Source organism: Oncorhynchus masou, chromosome 12 (genome assembly GCF_036934945.1).
Source record: "Oncorhynchus masou masou isolate Uvic2021 chromosome 12, UVic_Omas_1.1, whole genome shotgun sequence".
Taxonomy (NCBI): Eukaryota; Metazoa; Chordata; class Actinopteri; order Salmoniformes; family Salmonidae; genus Oncorhynchus; species Oncorhynchus masou.
Genome location: NC_088223.1, coordinates 84393661 through 84414622, shown reverse-complemented (window position 1 = coordinate 84414622; position 20962 = coordinate 84393661). Strand labels below are relative to the sequence as shown.

Here is a 20962-nt window from a genome sequence, read left to right as displayed (position 1 = left end):
CCAACTGTAGAAATGTGGCATGCATGGTGTGAGTCGGGGGCAGAATTTGTTTTTCTCCAACTTGTTGATCATTAGTGAATGACCCGGAAGCGAAATGCCATTACCACATCTCTGATGAGCCCTTACTATTTCAGTCTAATTGGGATGGAGATATGTTTTACTGAGTTAACAGGTTCATTGTATAACCCTGACACTGTTCAGTAATCACAGACAGCTAGGGCTTGAGATAGTGATTGTTATTCAGTTTTGTGGAGTGTGTGTGTGTGTGTGTGTCAAATCAAATCAAATTTTATTTGTCACATACACATGGTTAGCAGATGTTAATGCGAGTGTAGCGAAATGCTTGTGCTTCTAGTTCCGACAATGCAGTAATAACCGAGTAATCTAACCTAACAATTCCACAACTACTACCTTATACACACAAGTGTAAAGGGATAAAGAATATGTACATAAAGATATATGAATGAGTGATGGTACAGAACGGCATAGGCAAGATGCAGTAGATGGTATAGAGTACAGTATATACATATGAGATGAGTAATGTAGGGTCTATAAACATAAAGTGGCATAGTTTAAAGTGGCTAGTGATAAATGTATTACATAAAGATGGCAAGATGCAGTAGATGGTATAGAGTACAGTATATACATATGAGATGAGTAATGTAGGGTATATAAACATAAAGTGGCATAGTTTAAAGTGGCTAGTGATAAATGTATTACATAAAGATGGCAAGATGCAGTAGATGGTATAGAGTACAGTATATACATATACATATGAGATGAGTAATGTAGGGTATGTAAACATTATATTAAGTGGCATTGTTTAAAGTGGCTAGTGATACATTTTTACATCAATTCCCATCAATTTCCATTATTAAAGTGGGTGGAGTTGAGTCAGTATATTGGCAGAAGCCACTCAATGGTAGTGGTGGCTGTTTAACCGTCTGATGGCATCTGTAGAAGTTTGTGAGTGCTTTTGGTGACAAGCCGAATTTCTTCAGCCTCCTGAGGTTGAAGAGGCGCTGCTGCGCCTTCTTCACAACGCTGTCTGTGTGGGTGGACCAATTCAGTTTGTCCGTGATATGTACGCCGAGGAACTTGAAAGTTACTACCCTCTCTACTACTGTCCCGTCGATGTGGATAGGGGGGTGCTCCCTCTGCTGTTTCCTGAAGTCCACAATCATCTCCTTTGTTCTGTTGACGTTGAGTGTGAGGTTATTTTCATGACACCACACTCCAAGAGCCCTCACCTCCTCCCTGTAGGCCGTCTTGTCGTTTTTGGTAATCAAGCCTACCACTGTAGTATCGTCCGCAAACTTGATGATTGAGTTGGAGGCGTGCATGGCCACGCAGTCGTGGGTGAACAGGGAGTACAGGAGAGGGCTGAGAACGCACCCTTGTGGGGCCCCAGTGTTGAGGATCAGCGGGGTGGAGATGTTGTTACCTACCCTCACCACCTGGGGGCGGCCCGTCAGGAAGTCCAGTACCCAGTTGCACAGGGCGGGGTCGAGACCCAGGGCCTCGAGCTTGATGACGAGTTTGGAGGGTACTATGGTGTTAAATGCTGAGCTGTAGTCGATGAACAGCATTAGTAGTCGTAGTCGTTTAGCTCAGTTTCCTTAGCTTTCTTGGGAACAGGAACAATGGTGGCCCTCTTGAAGCATGTGGGAACAGCAGACTGGGATAAGGATTGATTGAATGTGTGTGTGTGTGTGTGTGTGTGTGTGTGTGTGTGTGTGTGTGTGTGTGTGTGTGTGTGTGTGTGTGTGTGTGTGTGTGTGTGTGTGTGTGTGTGTGTGTGTGTGTGTGTGTGTGCGAGCGAGTGTGTGTGTGTGTGTGCATGTGTCTGTGTAATTGTGTGAGTGTGTGCATATGTGTTCAAGAGTGAAAGGTGGTTATCATGAACTTACAGCATGTGTTTGCTTAGAGGACAGAATAACCCCTCTCATCAGAGCCTATACTGCTCAGGTTTCATGACCGTCCCACGTTGATGTAGTGGCCTGTGGGAGCAAGAAGAAGAATCCATCAGTGAAGCATAAGAAGCAGAATTTCTACTAGTAAGGACTCTTGTGTTCACTATCGATTTCCTGTAGGAACTGCCCTCCCTCCTGCTACAAGCTGCTACAGATAAACCAACCATTCTGACTGGCTTCCCCTGGGGAGGCTGGCTGGGTCACGTCACTATGAAAGAAAAAACTTTTCACAAGATAAGGAAAACAACCAGCTATTTCCCCTGCTGAAAAAAACGGGGCAATTAATGTCCCTCTCCTTGGGTAAGTTCTTGTGATAGCTACCAGACTCTCTCACTTCAGCAGACTCCGCTGAGACTGGAGGTATTTATCCAGCATCAGAAAGTGCTCAGCTCACAGAGAGAGAGAAAACTGCACAGCACTACGGAGAGAGAGAGAGAGAGAGAGAGAGAGAGAGAGAGAGAGAGAGAGAGAGAGAGAGAGAGAGAGAGAGAGAGAGAGAGAGAGAGAGGTTTCTGCACAGCACTACAGAGAGAGTTTCTTAGATCTGACTGGCAGCTCCTTATAAACACATCTTAGTCATTCCAAAGAGATGTAAGTCCTCAGAATGTGTGGCAATCACTTCTGTGGTTCCATTATAGTCTGCTTCTCTGCGGGTCATTTGAAACATTGACAAGAAGACATCCATGTGATTATTCTGCCACATGGTTTTGTTTCTTTGTAATCTTCAGCAGGACAGGGGCATTCTCAGACCTTTGACCTGTGGAGTCGTATGACTAGCTGTCGGTGAGAGAGAGAGTAGATGTGATGTTAATGTGATGTTACATGTGTTTGATCTCATCTCAGGCGCTTCGGCTTCCCTCGGTGGCTCAGTCAACTATCCCATAGCTCCCCAACATACTAGACTGTCTCTTCAGAGGTACTTTTACATCTCACAATGGATCCTCCACTGTGACACTGTTGTCTTTGGGCCTAACTTATTCTCCTCTGTCTGTCTGTGTGATATATGGGGCACAGGACTCTCCTGGCCATTCAGACGCATCATACACTGATTAGTGGGCGGCACCTTCTTTCCTTTTCTCGTTTCTAGAAATATGTTTGTCAGGAGAGGCGGCCATTAATCTGCTCTGTTGTGCAGATTTTTATGATGCTCTCTGCTGAATTTACAACCCTTCCTTTCCCACAAGGTACAAGGCTTCCCTGGCTTATCGCAGAGCCTTTCTTTCAAAAATCTATGCATCTTAGAGTAGAAATACACTATAGCAGTGCCCCCTGAGGGAATGATGTCAGACAGCCAATCTGCAGCTCTGTAATGTCTATACAAAACTATGACGGACCAGATACCGACAAATTCATTCTACCTGAGCCTCTGGAGAGGACAGGGACGTGACTTTTCTCAGAAGGAAGCAAACCCCCCTCCGTGCTGCACTTAAATCAAATCAAATCAATTAGGGTGGGAAGTTTTGGTTTTTACAGATACCCTCTCTGGCTCTGAAGTCATTGACATTCTGAGAGAAGCAAGCCCCTTTCCATCCTGCACTAAGGGTTGGCTAGGGGGTTCACAGATACCCTCTCTGGCTCTGAAGTCATTGACATGTTGTCCTTCAACTGCAGCAAACCCCCTTCCATCCTGCACTAAGGGTTGGCTAGAGGGTTCACAGATACCCTCTCTGGCTCTGAAGTCATTGACATGTTGTCCTTCAACTGCAGCAAACCCCTTTCCATCCTGCACTAAGGGTTTGCTAGGGGGTTCACAGATACCCTCTCTGGCTCTGAAGTCATTGACATGTTGTCCCTCAACTGCAGCAAACCCCCTTCCATCCTGCACTAAGGTTTGGCCAGGGGGTTCACAGATACCCTCTCTGGCTCTGAAGTCATTGACACATTGTCCTTCAACTGCAGCAAACCCCCTTCCATCCTGCACTAAGGTTTGGCCAGGGGGTTCACATATACCCTCTCTGGCTCTGAAGTCATTGACATGTTGTCCTTCAACTGCAGCAAACCCCCTTCCATCCTGCACTAAGAGCTGGCCAGGGGGTTCTCAGATACCCTCTCTGGCTCTGAAGTCATTGACATTCTGAGAGAAGCAAGCCCCTTTCCATCCTGCACTAAGGGTTGGCTAGGGGGTTCTCAGATACCCTCACTGGCTCTGAAGTCATTGACATTCTGAGAGAAGCAAGCCCCTTTCCATCCTGCACTAAGGGTTTGCTAGGGGGTTCACAGATACCCTCTCTGGCTCTGAAGTCATTGACATGTTGTCCTTCAACTGCAGCAAACCCCTTTCCATCCTGCACTAAGTGTTTGCTAGGGGGTTCACAGATACCCTCTCTGGCTCTGAAGTCATTGACATGTTGTCCCTCAACTGCAGCAAACCCCCTTCCATCCTGCACTAAGGTTTGGCCAGGGGGTTCACAGATACCCTCTCTGGCTCTGAAGTCATTGACACATTGTCCTTCAACTGCAGCAAACCCCCTTCCATCCTGCACTAAGGTTTGGCCAGGGGGTTCACATATACCCTCTCTGGCTCTGAAGTCATTGACATGTTGTCCCTCAACTGCAGCAAACCCCCTTCCATCCTGCACTAAGGTTTGGCCAGGGGGTTCTCAGATACCCTCTCTGGCTCTGAAGTCATTGACATTCTGAGAGAAGCAAGCCCCTTTCCATCCTGCACTAAGGGTTGGCTAGGGGGTTCTCAGATACCCTCACTGGCTCTGAAGTCATTGACATTCTGAGAGAAGCAAGCCCCTTTCCACCCTGCACTAAGGGTTTGCTAGGGGGTTCACAGATACCCTCTCTGGCTTTGAAGTCATTGACATGTTGTCCTTCAACTGCAGCAAACCCCCTTCCATCCCGCACTAAGGTTTGGCCAGGGGGTTCACAGATACCCTCTCTGGCTCTGAAGTCATTGACACGTTGTCCTTCAACTGCAGCAAACCCCCTTCCATCCTGCACTAAGGTTTGGCCAGGGGGTTCACATATACCCTCTCTGGCTCTGAAGTCATTGACATGTTGTCCTTCAACTGCAGCAAACCCCCTTCCATCCTGCACTAAGGGCTGGCCAGGGGGTTCTCAGATACCCTCTCTGGCTCTGAAGTTATTGACATTCTGAGAGAAGCAAGCCCCTTTCCATCCTGCACTAAGGGTTGGCTAGGGGTTCTCAGATACCCTCACTGGCTCTGAAGTCATTGACATTCTGAGAGAAGCAAGCCCCTTTCCATCCTGCACTAAGGGCTGGCCAGGGGTTCTCAGATACCCTCTACGGCTCTGAACTCATTGACATTCTGAGAGAAGCAAGCCCCTTTCCATCCTGCACTAAGGGTTGGCTAGGGGGTTCTCAGATACCCTCACTGGCTCTGAAGTCATTGACATTCTGAGAGAAGCAAACCCCCTTCCATCCTGCACTAAGGGCTGGCCAGGGGGTTCTCAGATACCCCCTACGGCCCTAAAGTGAATTATGCTTCAAGTTGCCTCAGCATCAACTGAGCCGTATGTAGACACGCTGGAGTCTGTTCAATCAATCCTCATTCACAGGATGAAGCACCACCTCCCGTTAATTGAAGTGGGCCTTGGGGGAGGAAGGTCGTCTGCAGACAACCATACTACTGTTTAGTTGAATGCCAGCCCATGATTGGTCTTATTCATGGAGAAAGCGAAGGCATGGATGCACAAATACACCTTTCACTTTCTTTGACATGTAACAATAGAATGTATGGATTGCTGACGTAAATGACTGCACTGAACTCAGAACCTTTAGGTAGGAAACTTCTCTAGAACCAAACGGCCTATTGGCGGCGAGGGTGAGGGTAGGCAACAACACATCTGTTATGCTGACCCTCCATACAGGGGCACCTCAGGAGTGTGTGCTTAGTCACCTCCAGTACTCTCTGTTCACCCACGACTGCATGGCCGCACACAACTATGATACCGTCATTAAGTTTTCCGACAACACGATAGTGGTCGGCCTGATCACCGAAAACACGACAATGCCTCTTCCCCCTCTGGAGGCTGACAAGCCATGTCATAATTCTGACCCTGAACAGCTTCTACCCAAATCCATGAGACTGCTAAATAGTTAGTTAAATAGTTAACAACAATAACAACACAGACTATCTGCATTGACCCTTTGTGCACAAACTGTTTTGTCTCATCACACACACTGCTGCTACTGTTGACAGTTTTTCACTTTATTCCTAGTTATATTTACATATCTACCTCAATTACCTCGTACCCCTGCACATCGACTTGGTACTGCTACCTCTAGTATATAGCCTAGTTATCCTTACTCATTGACTTGGTACTGCTACCCCTTGTATATAGCCTAGTTATCATTATTCATTGACTTGTTACTGCTACCTCAATTATATAGCCTAGTTATCCTTACTCATTGACTTGGTACTGCTACTCCTTGTATATAGCCTAGTTATCATTACTCATTGACTTGGTACTGCTACCTCAATTATATAGCCTAGTTATCCTTACTCATTGACGTGGTACTGCTACCTCTAGTATATAGCCTAGTTATCACTACTCATTGACTTCGTACTGCTACCCCATGTATATAGCCTTGTTATCAATACTCATTGACTTGGTACTGCTACCCCTTGTATATAGCCTAGTTATCACTACTCATTGACTTGGTACTGCTACCTCTAGTATATAGCCTAGTTATCAATACTCATTGACTTGGTACTGCTACCCCTTGTATATAGTCTAGTTATCACTACTCATTGACTTGGTACTGCTACCTCTAGTATATAGCCTAGTTATCAATACTCATTGACTTGGTACTGCTACCCCTTGTATATAGCCTAGTTATCAATACTCATTGACTTGGTACTGCTACCCCTTGTATGTAGCCTAGTTATCAATACTCATTGACTTGGTACTGCTACCTCTAGTATATAGCCTAGTTATCACTACTCATTGACTTGGTACTGCTACCCCTTGTATATAGCCTAGTTATCAATACTCATTGACTTGGTACTGCTACCCCTTGTATATATCCTAGTTATCACTACTCATTGACTTGGTACTGCTACCCCTTGTATATAGCCTAGTTATCAATACTCATTGACTTGGTACTGCTACCCCTTGTATATAGCCTAGTTATCAATACTCATTGACTTGGTACTGCTACCCCTTGTATATAGCCTAGTTATCAATACTCATTGACTTGGTACTGCTACCCCTTGTATGTAGCCTAGTTATCAATACTCATTGACTTGGTACTGCTACCCCTTGTATGTAGCCTAGTTATCAATACTCATTGACTTGGTACTGCTACCTCTAGTATATAGCCTAGTTATCACTACTCATTGACTTGGTACTGCTACCCCTTGTATATAGCCTAGTTATCAATACTCATTGACTTGGTACTGCTACCCCTTGTATATATCCTAGTTATCACTACTCATTGACTTGGTACTGCTACCCCTTGTATATAGCCTAGTTATCAATACTCATTGACTTGGTACTGCTACCCCTTGTATATAGCCTAGTTATCACTACTCATTGACTTGGTACTGCTACCCCTTGTATATAGCCTAGTTATCAATACTCATTGACTTAGTACTGCTACCCCTTGTATGTAGCCTAGTTATCATTACTCATTGACTTGGTACTGCTACCCCTTGTATATAGCCTAGTTATCAATACTCATTGACTTGGTACTGCTACCCCTTGTATATAGCCTAGTTATCAATACTCATTGACTTGGTACTGCTACCCCTTGTATATAGCCTAGTTATCAATACTCATTGACTTGGTACTGCTACCCCTTGTATGTAGCCTAGTTATCAATACTCATTGACTTGGTACTGCTACCCCTTGTATGTAGCCTAGTTATCAATACTCATTGACTTGGTACTGCTACCCCTTGTATATAGCCTAGTTATTACTACTCATTGACTTGGTACTGCTACCCCTTGTATGTAGCCTAGTTATCAATACTCATTGACTTGGTACTGCTACCCCTTGTATATAGCCTAGTTATTACTACTCATTGACTTGGTACTGCTACCCCTTGTATGTAGCCTAGTTATCACTACTCATTGACTTGGTACTGCTACCCCTTGTATGTAGCCTAGTTATCACTACTCATTGACTTGGTACTGCTACCCCTTGTATGTAGCCTAGTTATCAATACTCATTGACTTGGTACTGCTACCCCTTGTATGTAGTCTAGTTATCACTACTCATTGACTTGGTACTGCTACCTCTAGTATATAGCCTTGTTATCACTACTCATTGACTTGGTACTGCTACCCCTTGTATGTAGCCTAGTTATCAATACTCATTGACTTGGTACTGCTACCTCTAGTATATAGCCTAGTTATCAATACTCATTGACTTGGTACTGCTACCCCTTGTATGTAGTCTAGTTATCACTACTCATTGACTTGGTACTGCTACCTCTAGTATATAGCCTTGTTATCACTACTCATTGACTTGGTACTGCTACCCCTTGTATGTAGCCTAGTTATCAATACTCATTGACTTGGTACTGCTACCCCTTGTATATAGCCTAGTTATCACTACTCATTGACTTGGTACTGCTACCTCTAGTATATAGCCTTGTTATCACTACTCATTGACTTGGTACTGCTACCCCTTGTATGTAGCCTAGTTATCAATACTCATTGACTTGGTACTGCTACCCCTTGTATATAGCCTAGTTATCAATACTCATTGACTTGGTACTGCTACCCCTTGTATGTAGCCTAGTTATCACTACTCATTGTGTATCTATTATTACTTGTATTATTACATCTTTTACTTTTCTATTATTTCTCTATTTTCTTTCTCTCTGCATTGTTGGGAAGTAAGTAAACATTTCAATGTTAGTCCACATCTGTTGTTTATGAAGCATGTGACAAATAAAATGTTGTAAAGTTGCATCTGGTCTGTTTATATTTTCTTGGAGGAATGCTCAAGGCTCGGTAAGCAAGAGAAGGCTTGAGGGAAATAGTTTGCCATAGACTCATTAGAAAGTACAGATCCCAGTTGGAGTCGCGTCATGTAACATCAATGGAGAATAGTGGAATGGGCTAGGTGCTGATGTGTGTGGGTGGAAACATGGATGGTGGATGGGTGGGTGGAAGGATGGATGGATGAATGGGTGAGTGGATAGGTGAGTGGATGCATGGATGGATGATTGGATGGGTGGATGGGCTCAGACACACCTGACCTTTTACTTTGGATGGAACGGTCCAACCAGAGTGTGTTGAAGTGGTGTTTCCATTGCTAACCACTAATGAATTGCCTTTTCTGGGAATTAATTTGTGCCTAGAATAATGAGTGGTGTAAGCCCGCCAGCACCTTATGTTTCATAAGCGATATTCTTTTGCCATCTGTGAGCCTTGAAGACCTTTGTGATGGTTGACTGAGATACTTTCACTCTCCTCTTGCATTACAAACCTCACACTGAATGTGAATAGAACTCCTTCACCTCTTGGATATTGGCAACCAAGGTAATTGTGTTGGATAAATATAATGCTGTGTCATAGGCTGACAATTTTCTTCTTCTTTTCTCTTTCACCTCCTCCTCCTCCACAACTTCCATTTCTTACTTCACCTCCTCCTCCTCCACATCCTTTTTAACCTCCTCCACAACCTCCTCCTCCACCTCTTACTTCTCAACCACCTCCCCATCTCCCTCCTCCTCCACCTCTTCCTTATCCATGCCCTCCACCACCTCCCACCCCTCCCCCTCCTCCCTCCCCCTCCTCTCCTGTAGGTACTCATTCCAAGACGAGGAGGACATGTTCATGGTAGTGGACCTGTTGCTGGGAGGAGACCTACGCTATCACCTCCAGCAGAATGTTCACTTCTCAGAGAACACTGTCAAGCTGTACATCTGTGAGATCGCCCTGGCACTGGGCTACCTCCGCAGCAAGCGCATCATCCACAGGTGAGTGAGAGAGAAACCGCCCTCATCTTCATCATCACGTCATTATCATCCACAGCTAAGAGAGACAGATCAAAGCTGACCGGTATTCACAGTTGCCACAGCCCTTAGAGGTCGTACTCTCCTCCTCTTTCTATAGGCCCAGAAACATAGATACCTTATTCAATGTTGGAATGCACACAAGTATGTGCTGCCATGCCAAATCTTCAGACATCCAGTGTCAACAAGCCAACATACAGAGATAGCTACCACCCAAAAGCATCACTCAAATTATTTTACGTAACTGTCAAATAATTTGACTAACCTGTCATTCATTGTGACAAATTGGACTGACCTGAAAGACCTTTGATAGTACTTTGGTGTGAGCCACCACACACAGATCAGATCAGCCTGGAGAGAGAGAGGGGTTGACTTGATGATAAGTTAAGATACACAGAACACGCCACACACATGCCAGGCGGAGACCTTCCTCAGGTTGCATGATCGCCCTCCACCACTGTGCAGAGCAACAGCATGATAATCATAGAGAAAGGCCTTTTCAGACCTGGACAAATGGGAAGCTTCAGGGTTCCAGAGTGCTAATTAATTACATGCAGGATAACAAATGACATAATTTAGTAGGAGGACTTACTGCTTTTCTATCTATACATGCTGAAACCGCTGTGAGCAAATACAGGTAACTGCCCAAATAAAGGAAACACCAACATAGTGTCTTAATAGGGAGTTGGGCCACCACGAGCCACCTGAACAGCTTCAATGAGCCTTGGCATAGACTCTACAAGTGTCTTGAACTCTACTGGAGGGATGGGACACCATTGTTCCATAAGAAATTCCATCATTTGGTGTTTTGTTGATGGAGGTGGAAAATGCTGACTCCCATAAGTGTTCAGTTGGGTTGAGATCTGGTGACTGAGACATACACACACACCAGTGGAGGCTGCTGAGGGGACGACAGCTCATATTAATGGCTGGAAAGGAGCGAATGGAATTGCATCCATGTGTTTGATGTTGTTGATACTTTTCCACTTATTAATCTCCAGCCATTCCCACGTGCCAGTCCTCCCCAATTAAAGTGCCACCTACCTCCAGTGGCACACACACACACACCCTTTAAACCCACAATGCACATTTGAGACACCTCTTTCAAAGTCACTGAGATCTCTTCTTCTACCCATGGTAGCTAAAATAGTGGGCAACTGGGAATTTTTATGCATGATGGGATCTTAATTTCTTAGGAACCACACCTGTGTGGAAGCAGCTGCTTTCACTATAATTTGTATCCCTCATTTACTCAAGTGTTTACTTTATTTTGGCAGTTACCTGTAGATCAGATTTGTCATTTCTCAATACATTCCTCATTAATCGATTCAATGGGAGTATTTTACATTTCTGTCATTCGATACCAACTAAAAAACATTCCCATAGATAAGCAGGTGTTTGGGAGATGTTTAGATTAAATCAACCGCTTTCAATCTGCATTTATTACAGGGAAAGGAAGAGGCTGGTATTCAAATGTTCATCTCATCTGTATGTAAATTGAATAGATAATTTGATTGGAGGCTGTGTGCTCACTGTAGCACTCTGAGTGGGTGCACATATTCAGTGTGTGTTGTTGGAGTGTGCGTGCGGGTGTGTGTGTGTGTGTGTGTGTGTTTGTGCATGTATCTGCTGATGATACCCTGGCCTTGAGCAGAATCTCTATCCAGTATAAAGAATCCTATGAGTCATGACTGATGATTCATAATGACAATGTTCATGACGACATTGCACTCATACACTGATACAGCCTGTCCACAGAGCCAAACGAAACATATTTTATGTATTTCTGAGCACCTTCAAGACATACAACCCCTAGTAATGGTCTAGTCTAGTTACTTTAGACCAGGGATGGGCAACTGGCAGCCAACGCGGATCAATTTCCAAAAAAGGGAACTCAGTCGGGGTCTCAGCCTACTTTTGCGAGTTAGAATAGTAGAATACACAAGGTGCAAGTTTAACATTTGGTTGTGCATTAGCAGTTTTTCTCTTGTTATGTTAGTCTTTGACGGTCAGCCAATTAGCCCATGTCAGCTAAATTGGTTTATATTGGTAATTTAGTCTAGTGGCCAGCAAAAGGAGTAGTATTGTCACGCGGATGATGCTGGAGAGACGAAGCAGGTACAGGGAGTCAAACATGTAATAAATAACGGACATGGAAACAGCAAACAGGTAACACAAACAAAAAACAATTTATGCACAGCAGCAGGGAACAGAGCAGGGAACTGACAAATATAGGGGAGGAAATAAACAGGTGACGAATGAGTCCAGGTGAGTCCACAATTGCTGATGCGCGTGACGAGGGAAGGCAGGTGTGCGTAATAGATGGCAGGGGTGCGTGATGCAGGGGGGAAGAGCGGGAGCAGACGTGACAGTACTCCCCCCCCTCTGGCGAACAGTACTCCCCTCACCCTGGCGAACCGGCCGAGACATGGGTGCTGGGCAAACCGGTTGGAGCATGGGAGCCCAACAAACCGGTTGGAGCATGGGAGCCCAACAAACCGGTTGGAGCATGGGAGCCCAACAAACCGGTTGGAGCATGGGAGCCCAACAAACCGGTTGGAGCATGGGAGCCCAACAAACCGGTTGGAGCATGGGAGCCCAACAAACCGGTTGGAGCATGGGAGCCCAACAAACCGGTTGGAGCATGGGAGCCCAACAAACCGGTTGGAGCATGGGAGCCCAACAAACCGGTTGGAGCATGGGAGCCCAACAAACCGGTTGGAGCATGGGAGCCCAACAAACCGGTTGGAGCATGGGAGCCCAACAAACCGGTTGGAGCATGGGAGCCCAACAAACCGGTTGGAGCATGGGAGCCCAACAAACCGGTTGGAGCATGGGAGCCCAACAAACCGGTTGGAGCATGGGAGCCCAACAAACCGGTTGGAGCATAGGAGCCCAACAAACCGGTTGGAGCATGGGAGCCCAACAAACCGGTTGGAGCATGGGAGCCCAACAAACCGGTTGGAGCATAGGAGCCCAACAAACCGGCCGCTGATGGAACCGGGGGAGCCTAAGCCAGTCCGTCGGGCTTTTACACCCTGGCTGGCTCGAGAGGTTTCCTTGCCTTGGTTGGCTCGGCGGCTTCCCATCCCATGTCACTCTCCACCGGATCATCGGGCTCCCTCGCTGCAGCAGGAACGACAGGCGTCTTGCCTCCGTTGGATTGTCTGGCTTCCATGCCCCAGTCGGCTCGCCAGGCTCTCACGCTCCTGCCCGTTTGTTCGGCTCCCATGCCCCAACCGGCTTGCCCAGCGCCCATGTCTCGGCCGGTTCGCCAGGGTGGGACGCCGGGTGGTGCCCCAAGAGGGGGGGAATACTGTTACATCTGCTTCTGCTCTTCTCTCCTGGCACTTGAGGGCGCCAGGTTGCCCTGCATCACGCAGTCCTTCCATCCACTGAGCACACCTGCCTTCCCTTGTCACACGCATCAGCGATATTGGACTCACCTGGACTCACTCATCACCTGTTTATTTCCTCCCCTATATTTGTCAGTTCCCTGCTCTGTTCCCCACTGCTGCATTAATTGTTTTTTGTCTTTGTTACCCTTGTGCTGACGCCATTCCTGTCTCGTTCCATGTCCGTTCCATATTAAATGTTTGACTCCCCGTACCTGCTTCGTCCCTCCAGCGTCATCCCATGTGACAGGAATTGCATGAAATGTGTTATACAATTGCAAACATTTCTCTCCACCCTATGGCATAATGTGCAGAATTACAGGAAATGGCCTATTGAAACAGCACATTTTTCTCTCCGTCCCATGGCAATGTGAGTAGAATTGCATGAAATGAATTATACAATTTTAAAATCTTTTCTCTTCCCCATGTCAAAGTGTTTAGCTTTAGGGCAAACTTGCTTTAATACTGCAGTATTTTCTCAATGCTCTATGACAAAATGTGTGGAATTACAGGGAATGAACTCCAAAACTTTCTTTTGTTTCTCTCTGCTGTCAAGAAGTAAGCCACTAAAATGTTTTGCTCGGAAGGTGGCCCCACCCCCTTCAAAGTTTCCCATCCCTGCTAGATAGAAACAAAAGTAGGGAGGTTGGTCGGGGAGGATGGGTATGCGTAATCCCGACCTTCTAGCAATCAAAAAGTTGCGTGTTTGAGTCTCGTCGGTGACAACTGTAGCATTTCAGCTAACCCGTATCCTAAATTTAACCCATTTCACTTAACCTGCTACATAAATTATCCTAACTTTTGTCGTTATAGTTTCCCTAAACGGCAATGTAAATTCTCCCCATAATTCTCCTTTGTTGTTACTGCGCAATAAGCACCCTGGTCTCAGAGAAAGACGTATAATACTATGCATCCACCAAGATAAGGACCATCATCCAATTCGTATGCTATTTTACGACCGAGTAAGATACATGATACTATACGTCCTATAATTCATATGATATTTCACAACCGCTATTCTATTCATTATGTAACCAAACATACTGTAATATATCATACTAAATGGAGTGTCACAGATTTACCTACAGAATAATATGAGTTACCCCAAGACCAGTTTTACCTTTTCACAATAGATACAGGGAGTACTGTGCCTCTATTGCCATCAGGGTAGCAAAGCAACAAGGCCTGTTTTGTCAGTACCTTCTCATGGGGTTTTCAATTACTAACACTAAGACGCATCTCAATTAGTGGCATCTTCAGAGACAATCCCCTCCAAACAACACAAGTGGAAAAAGGGATTGGAGGTGTGAGGTGTGAGAAGGGAAGTGGTAGATGTGTGGTGTTATTGACTCACTCCCCAGTCCCCACAGCAGCTTCATTTAGATGGTTGGAATCACAGGGGAAGACAAGCAAGTGGTATTAAAAAGGGTGGACGTGGGGAACAGTATAGATGTGACTGAAGCCGGAAGCATTATCACCACAGGCCAGGACCTGTAGGAAGGGAAGTGGTGGAGCTGTGGCATTATTGACTCACTCATTTCTGTAGCTTCTGCACTTTGATCAACAGTGATTGGTCAAAAGACCACTTAGTTAAAAAAAATCTCAGAATTGGTCTACCTGTGTAAACACAACCTACAATAAGTGAACTGAGAAACACATTATGTGAGCCCTGAGTCCCCTTCAAGTGTTTCTCAGTTCACTTAGGTTGTGTTTACACAGGCAGACCTGAGATTACACAGGCAACTCTGAGATTTTCTTCACTAAGTGGTCATTTGACCAATCAGATCAGCTCTGAAAAGATCTGATGTGGAAAGATCTGATGTGATTGGTCAAAAGACCAATGAGTGGAAAAAATATCAGAATTGGGCTGCCTGTGTAAACGCAGTCTTTGTGACCAAATGATTTTAACTTATCAATAGGATTTCTAATTTCTTCCTGTTGGGTTGTTGAGTAGTGGTCTACAGCACATGATGAAACCTCAGTCTCCCATAACTAACTATAGTGTGGAGATGGTGATGTAGAGTAGATACTTGGTGTCGGTGTGTGTTGCACAAAGATTACAAATTATGTCCTTACGTGAGATAAAATATCATTTGACAGATTTTGGAATATGCACCCGGTTGTCCATTGCTTCAGACTAAGACAGTGAGTAGCCTTTTTCTTCTTCTGGAGCTCAGTAAATATAAGGTTCTCAGAATGTGATAGCTGGGAAATGATCTGTTTTGACATCAGACATCATATTGCGTCAGGAATAATGTTAGATGTTTGCTTGGTTTTAAACTAAAAACAGAAGTGCCACAGAGACTGCTGCCACAGAGACTGCTGCCACAGAGACTGGAGCTATCTATTGTTTTTATGTTCTCAGTTTGAATTATTAGCCACAGTTATACGGTGTTGCAGTGCTCCTCTCCATTCAACAGACTACAGCACTGTGAAAGTAGAGCATGGCTATGAACAAGGCTGTGCTCTGAGCTCTGGGAGAGAACGAGCCGCCTCCTGCTTTACACAGAGGCAGACGAGCTGCAGAGATGCCCTCTGGCTCTCACACTGAAGCTGCAGACACATCCAGGCTATGTTTAGAGGAACGATACAGTCAGAGGGACAAATGTGATGGTGAAGCCTCAATCCTGCACCTAAAGGCAACAGCACTGAATGCATAATCACATTTGAGTTCAGTCTCACTATCTCTTTTGGAAGTCATTCCATGTAGAATGTCTTTCAAGGCTGGCTCTATGTTTATTCAGATTGCTATCAAATGAAGCATAGTAAGCCACAGCTGTGCTCTCGTGTTTATTTCCAACACCGTTGGCTGATCTCACCAGGGAGGTGTTCACACGGGGGGAGTGTGTATCTGTTCTCTGAATCTCTCCAAATCATTTTGTTGTCATTTTTCTACGCCTGTTGCATCATGTGGATGTCTGTTGATCTGATGCTCTTGGAGAGCTGTGTTGCTGTCTTTCAGCCTGGTTTGTTTTTTGTGAGTGCAGATCTTTCCTTTACACTCTGATGAGAGCTGGATTTTTCAGCTGCTCAACTCTGCCCAGCTAAGCTTTGTTCAGCTCGGAGGTGCTCTGCGCAGCACACAACTGGCACAGTGTGTCTTTCTGGTTCCCTGTATGATGTGACACTGACCAGACATAGTTTCTCCAAATGTGCTGTTTCATCATCAATCTCCGCACATCTCTAGCAGGGCTCTCTGTGTCCCTGGCTTGGCTTGGCTTCAGCAACACCCAGAGCCCAGACACATTACCTCTCTGCTGCTCAAACTCACAGCTCTATCAGGGCTCTGTGTCCCTGGCTTGGCTTCAGCAACACCCAGAGCCCAGACACATTATCTCTCTGCTGCTCAAACTCACAGCTCTATCAGGGCTCTCTGTGTCCCTGGCTTGGCTTCACCCAGAGCCCAGACACATTACCTCTCTGCTGCTCAAACTCACAGCTCTATCAGGGCTCTGTGTCCCTGGCTTGGCTCCAACTCATTTGTTAAAGGAAGATGAACAACTGACGTTTGTCAACACGTTCTCATCCCATAGTATGATGGCGCCTGAGAGAGATGGTTCTGTGAAGAAGTAACCCACTGGGCACAAACATCAATGTCTAGTTTTCATTTACATCTCGTTGAGTTGTGTCAATTCAATGTCAAAATGTCAATTCAACATGAAATCAACAAAACATTTCACCATGTCTTTGGATTTAGATTCAAATTTGGGTGAAAAAAATACTAAATTCCCTGACGTTGATTGCTTTTTAAAAAATCCAATCAGTTTTCCACATTGATTCAACGTCATCACATATCATTTTTTGGTTGAAATGGCATGGAAACACTGTTGATTCAACCATTTTTTGCCTAGTGGGAAAGCTGTTTTGTTCCAAATGAAAAGTTAAGTGTTCTGTATTCATAGTCTGCATAAATATTTCACAACAGGAGGAGACTGTATGTTTTCATATCTCAGATGGGGAAGCAGGTATAGCACGGCATTAGAAGGTACTTTAAACATCCTTTAAACTCACAACAGTGGATTTGTGAACATTTGTTTACTAGGAGCACGACAACATATTTTCCCTCTAGTCTACCCTAAAATATCTATAATTACCTGCTTGTGTATTGCAGTGTACTGGCTTACAGGAGCGTCCACATTTGGTGAACTTTTAGCATTCTCCCTGAGCTTGAGATAGTAAATAATTAATCAGTAATAATTGGGATTCAGTAAGCCGTGCCTCAGAATGCCATGTTCAAACAGACGCTCTCCAAAGACCAACTGACTCAAACCGGACGAAATTAGACGGGAGCCAGCTGAAAGCGTACTCGTCAGGCAGTGAAATTCAAGCATTGTGTCTATGAATAAGAAATACTGTAGCATCAATCTCCTCCACTCGGCCACTCTGCCTGTGACAGAGCTGTTGTTATCATTAGTATTATTTCACTGATCAAACTCAAGTGAATGAAAGCTCTGCTTCAGCTTAAACCCTGTTATTGGGATTGAGACGGTTAGTGTTTGCTGTAAATTGCTTCCTGTGGCTAGTTGAGGTTTCTCTCCACGTTCAAAGCTTCTACTGTCTGTCAGTCTGCTGATTCCTCTCTTGGCTGGTGGGCGTGGCCAGCTGGCTGCTGCTGAGTGCTGGATGACTGGTGCTCCCTCTCTGTGCTGCCTGCTCTGCTCTGGGACATCAGGGGGCAGAGCATCACCTCAGGCCTGGTGGCTGTATGTGCTGTCTGTGGTGCTGTCTGTACTGCCTGTGCACTAGCCTTCCACAATAGTGAAGGAGTCATCAAAGCAGTCCTCATTAGGAGTGGGCTGTGTACACAGATGATGCTACAAAACCCAACAGCCCAATGGACCCAAGCAGTGTGTGTCCGTGTTTGTGTGTGTCATGTGTGAGTTTGAGGGTGACTTATCATCAAGGCAGGTGTACGATTGACCCTCCCAACCCCCCTCCAGGATGATCTGACCTGTGTGTGGTGGAGCACAAAAGAGCAATTTAAGGTATTTGGGGTCAGTCCCAGCTGTCATCTGTTTCCCTGTATCAGAGGGGTATCAGTTGACCGGGTGCAGGTTCTGGTTACCCTTCTCATCCTGATAGCTGGTGTAATGAGATCATTAGATCCAGGTAATAGGTTGTTGAACTAGTCAAGCGAGAGAAAAGCCAGGCGGATCAGTTGCACTGCCCTTCAACACCACCCTCCCATCGCTGCCTCGGCAGAATCACTAATGAGCCTCACTCAGGACGGAAAGGACACAACAAAGGTCCATCCCAAATGGCATAGGGATGAGCATTTAAAATGTTTTGACTGTCCCCCGGAAAAATATGTGCGCATTTATCTATATGCCAACAGTGCGCAACAATTCCTAATTTATCATAACCATTACTGATAACAATTCCTAATTTATCATAACCATTTCTGATAACAATTCCTAATTTATCATAACCATTACTGATAACAATTCCTAATTTATCATCCATTACAGATAACAAATCCTAATTGCTCAGTTGCCTCATAAATATTCAGTCAATAAAAAAACAAGTCCAATTTAAGATGAATTTATTCAAACCATAATATCAACTGGTTATTATATCGTGGAACACAATCTTCAAAAAAGCAGTATCCTCAGAAGTTGTGCTTGCTTGTGGCTGTTCAATGGCATAACCTTGTTTTGTTAATTTAGCAGACAAGATGCTTATACTGAACAGAAATAATATAAACGCACCTGCAGGGACTAGGAGACTAGTCAGGATTGACGGAAAGGTGAAGGGAGCACAGAGATCCTTGATGAAAATCTGCTCCAGAGCGCTCAGGACCTCAGACTGAGGTGAAGGTTCACCTTCCAACAGGACGACAACCCTAAGCACACAGCCAAGAAAACGCAGGAGTGACTTCAGGACAAGTCTCTGAATGTTCTTGAGTGGCCCAGCCAGAGCCCGGACTTGAACCCAATCGAACATCTCTGGAGGTACCTGAAAATAGCTGTGTAGCGATGCTCCCCATCCAACTTGACAGAGCTTGAGAGGATCTGCAGAGAAGATTGGGAAAACTCCCCAAATAAAGGTGTGCCAAGCTTGTAGCGTCATACCCAAGAAGACTCGAGGTTGTAATCGCTGCCAAAGATGCTTCAACAAAGTACTGAGTAAAGGGTCTGAATACTTATGTAAATGGGATATTTTTTTTATTTTTACATACAGTATATATATAAATTAGCAAACATTTCTAAAAACGTGTTTTTGCTTCGTCATTATGGGGTATTGTGTTTAGATTGATGAGGATAATTAATTTTTAAAATACATTTTAGAATAAGGCTGTAACGTGACAAAGTGTGGAAAAGTGAAGGGGTCTGAATACTTTACGAATGCACTGTAGTATCAATCAATGGGAATATACACTATATATGCCGATACATCGGGCCCTTGAATTGTCCCTCAGCCAGCTAGCTGTCGATACATCAGGCCCTTGAATAGTCCCTCAGCCAACTGGCTGTCGATACATCAGGCCCTTGAATAGTCCCTCAGCCAACTGGCTGTCGATACATCAGGCCCTTGAATAGTTCCTCAGCCAGCTGGCTGTCGATACATCAGGCCCTTGAATAGTCCCTCAGCCAACTGGCTGTCGATACATCAGGCCCTTGAATAGTCCCTCAGCCAGCTGGCTGTCGATACATCAGGCCCTTGAATAGTCCCTCAGCCAGCTGGCTGTCGATACATCAGGCCCTTGAATAGTCCCTCAGCCAGCTGGCTGTCGATACATCAGGCCATCTGTTTCTCATCTCTAATTGCTGGAATATTACAGTATTACAGAATATTACAGTCCTAATGAATTTGTAGTGCGAGATGAGGGCCCAGTGTGCAGCTGTCACATTGAAAATATGGAAATGAATTAAGCTCGCCAGCACGTGCTATTACAATTCCCAGGGAGAGGGGACTGAACAGTTTAGATTATTGGGATTAGGCTTCTAGCCACACCAGTAATGAGTGGGCAGACACAGGACAACAACATTGAAAGAGAGGGACTCAATTTGGGTCTAAACTATTCTGGTCCCAGAGCCGCGTGTGCTTTATTTAAATCCTCTCACTGTTGTTGTCATTCAGTATCTGCCATCCTACCTACTGATCTGGGACCAGGCTCACCAGAACACCAGAATTGTTTAACTCCAGCACATGCTATCATCACAAATCTTCTACTGATATAAGTCTATGAACGAGGAGCACGGCCAAGGTAATTGCCTGGGCAGAGAGCGAATTATAGCATGAAATTCACAGGACCGCCTATCTGCACATGCGAAGATAAAATGTTTAATGGGCCTAATAATTAGTGGACAAACATGCAGGTACCCTAATTAATTAAAAGGTAATACAAAAAACACAGTTAAATTACATTTAAAGACGTCATTTAAAACTGGTTGACGCTACCCATCCCGGTAGTGGGATAATTGTCAACAGCAATCGCTGAATAGCATAGCGCCACAGTCAAATAATATTACAAAAAAATATTAATATTCATGAAATCACAAGTGCAATATAGGAAAACACAGCTTAGCCTTTTGTTAATCACCCTGTCGTCTCAGATTTTGAAATTGTGCTTTACAGGGAAAGCAATCCAAGCGTTTGTGTAAGTTTATCGATAGCATAACATAACATTATGTACACTAAGCATTAAGTAG

At 44.9% G+C, this 20962-nt stretch overlaps 1 protein-coding gene across 1 annotated transcript in view; it reads left to right on the top strand.

The window, feature by feature from the left end:
- LOC135549412 (serine/threonine-protein kinase 32A-like) overlaps positions 1–20962 on the top strand; it is a 60291-nt gene that overhangs the window by 20700 nt on the left and 18629 nt on the right. Inside the window, exon 5 of the mRNA XM_064979385.1 lies at positions 9706–9879. Coding sequence (XP_064835457.1) covers positions 9706–9879 — 174 coding nt within the window. The remainder of the gene's footprint in view (positions 1–9705; positions 9880–20962) is intronic.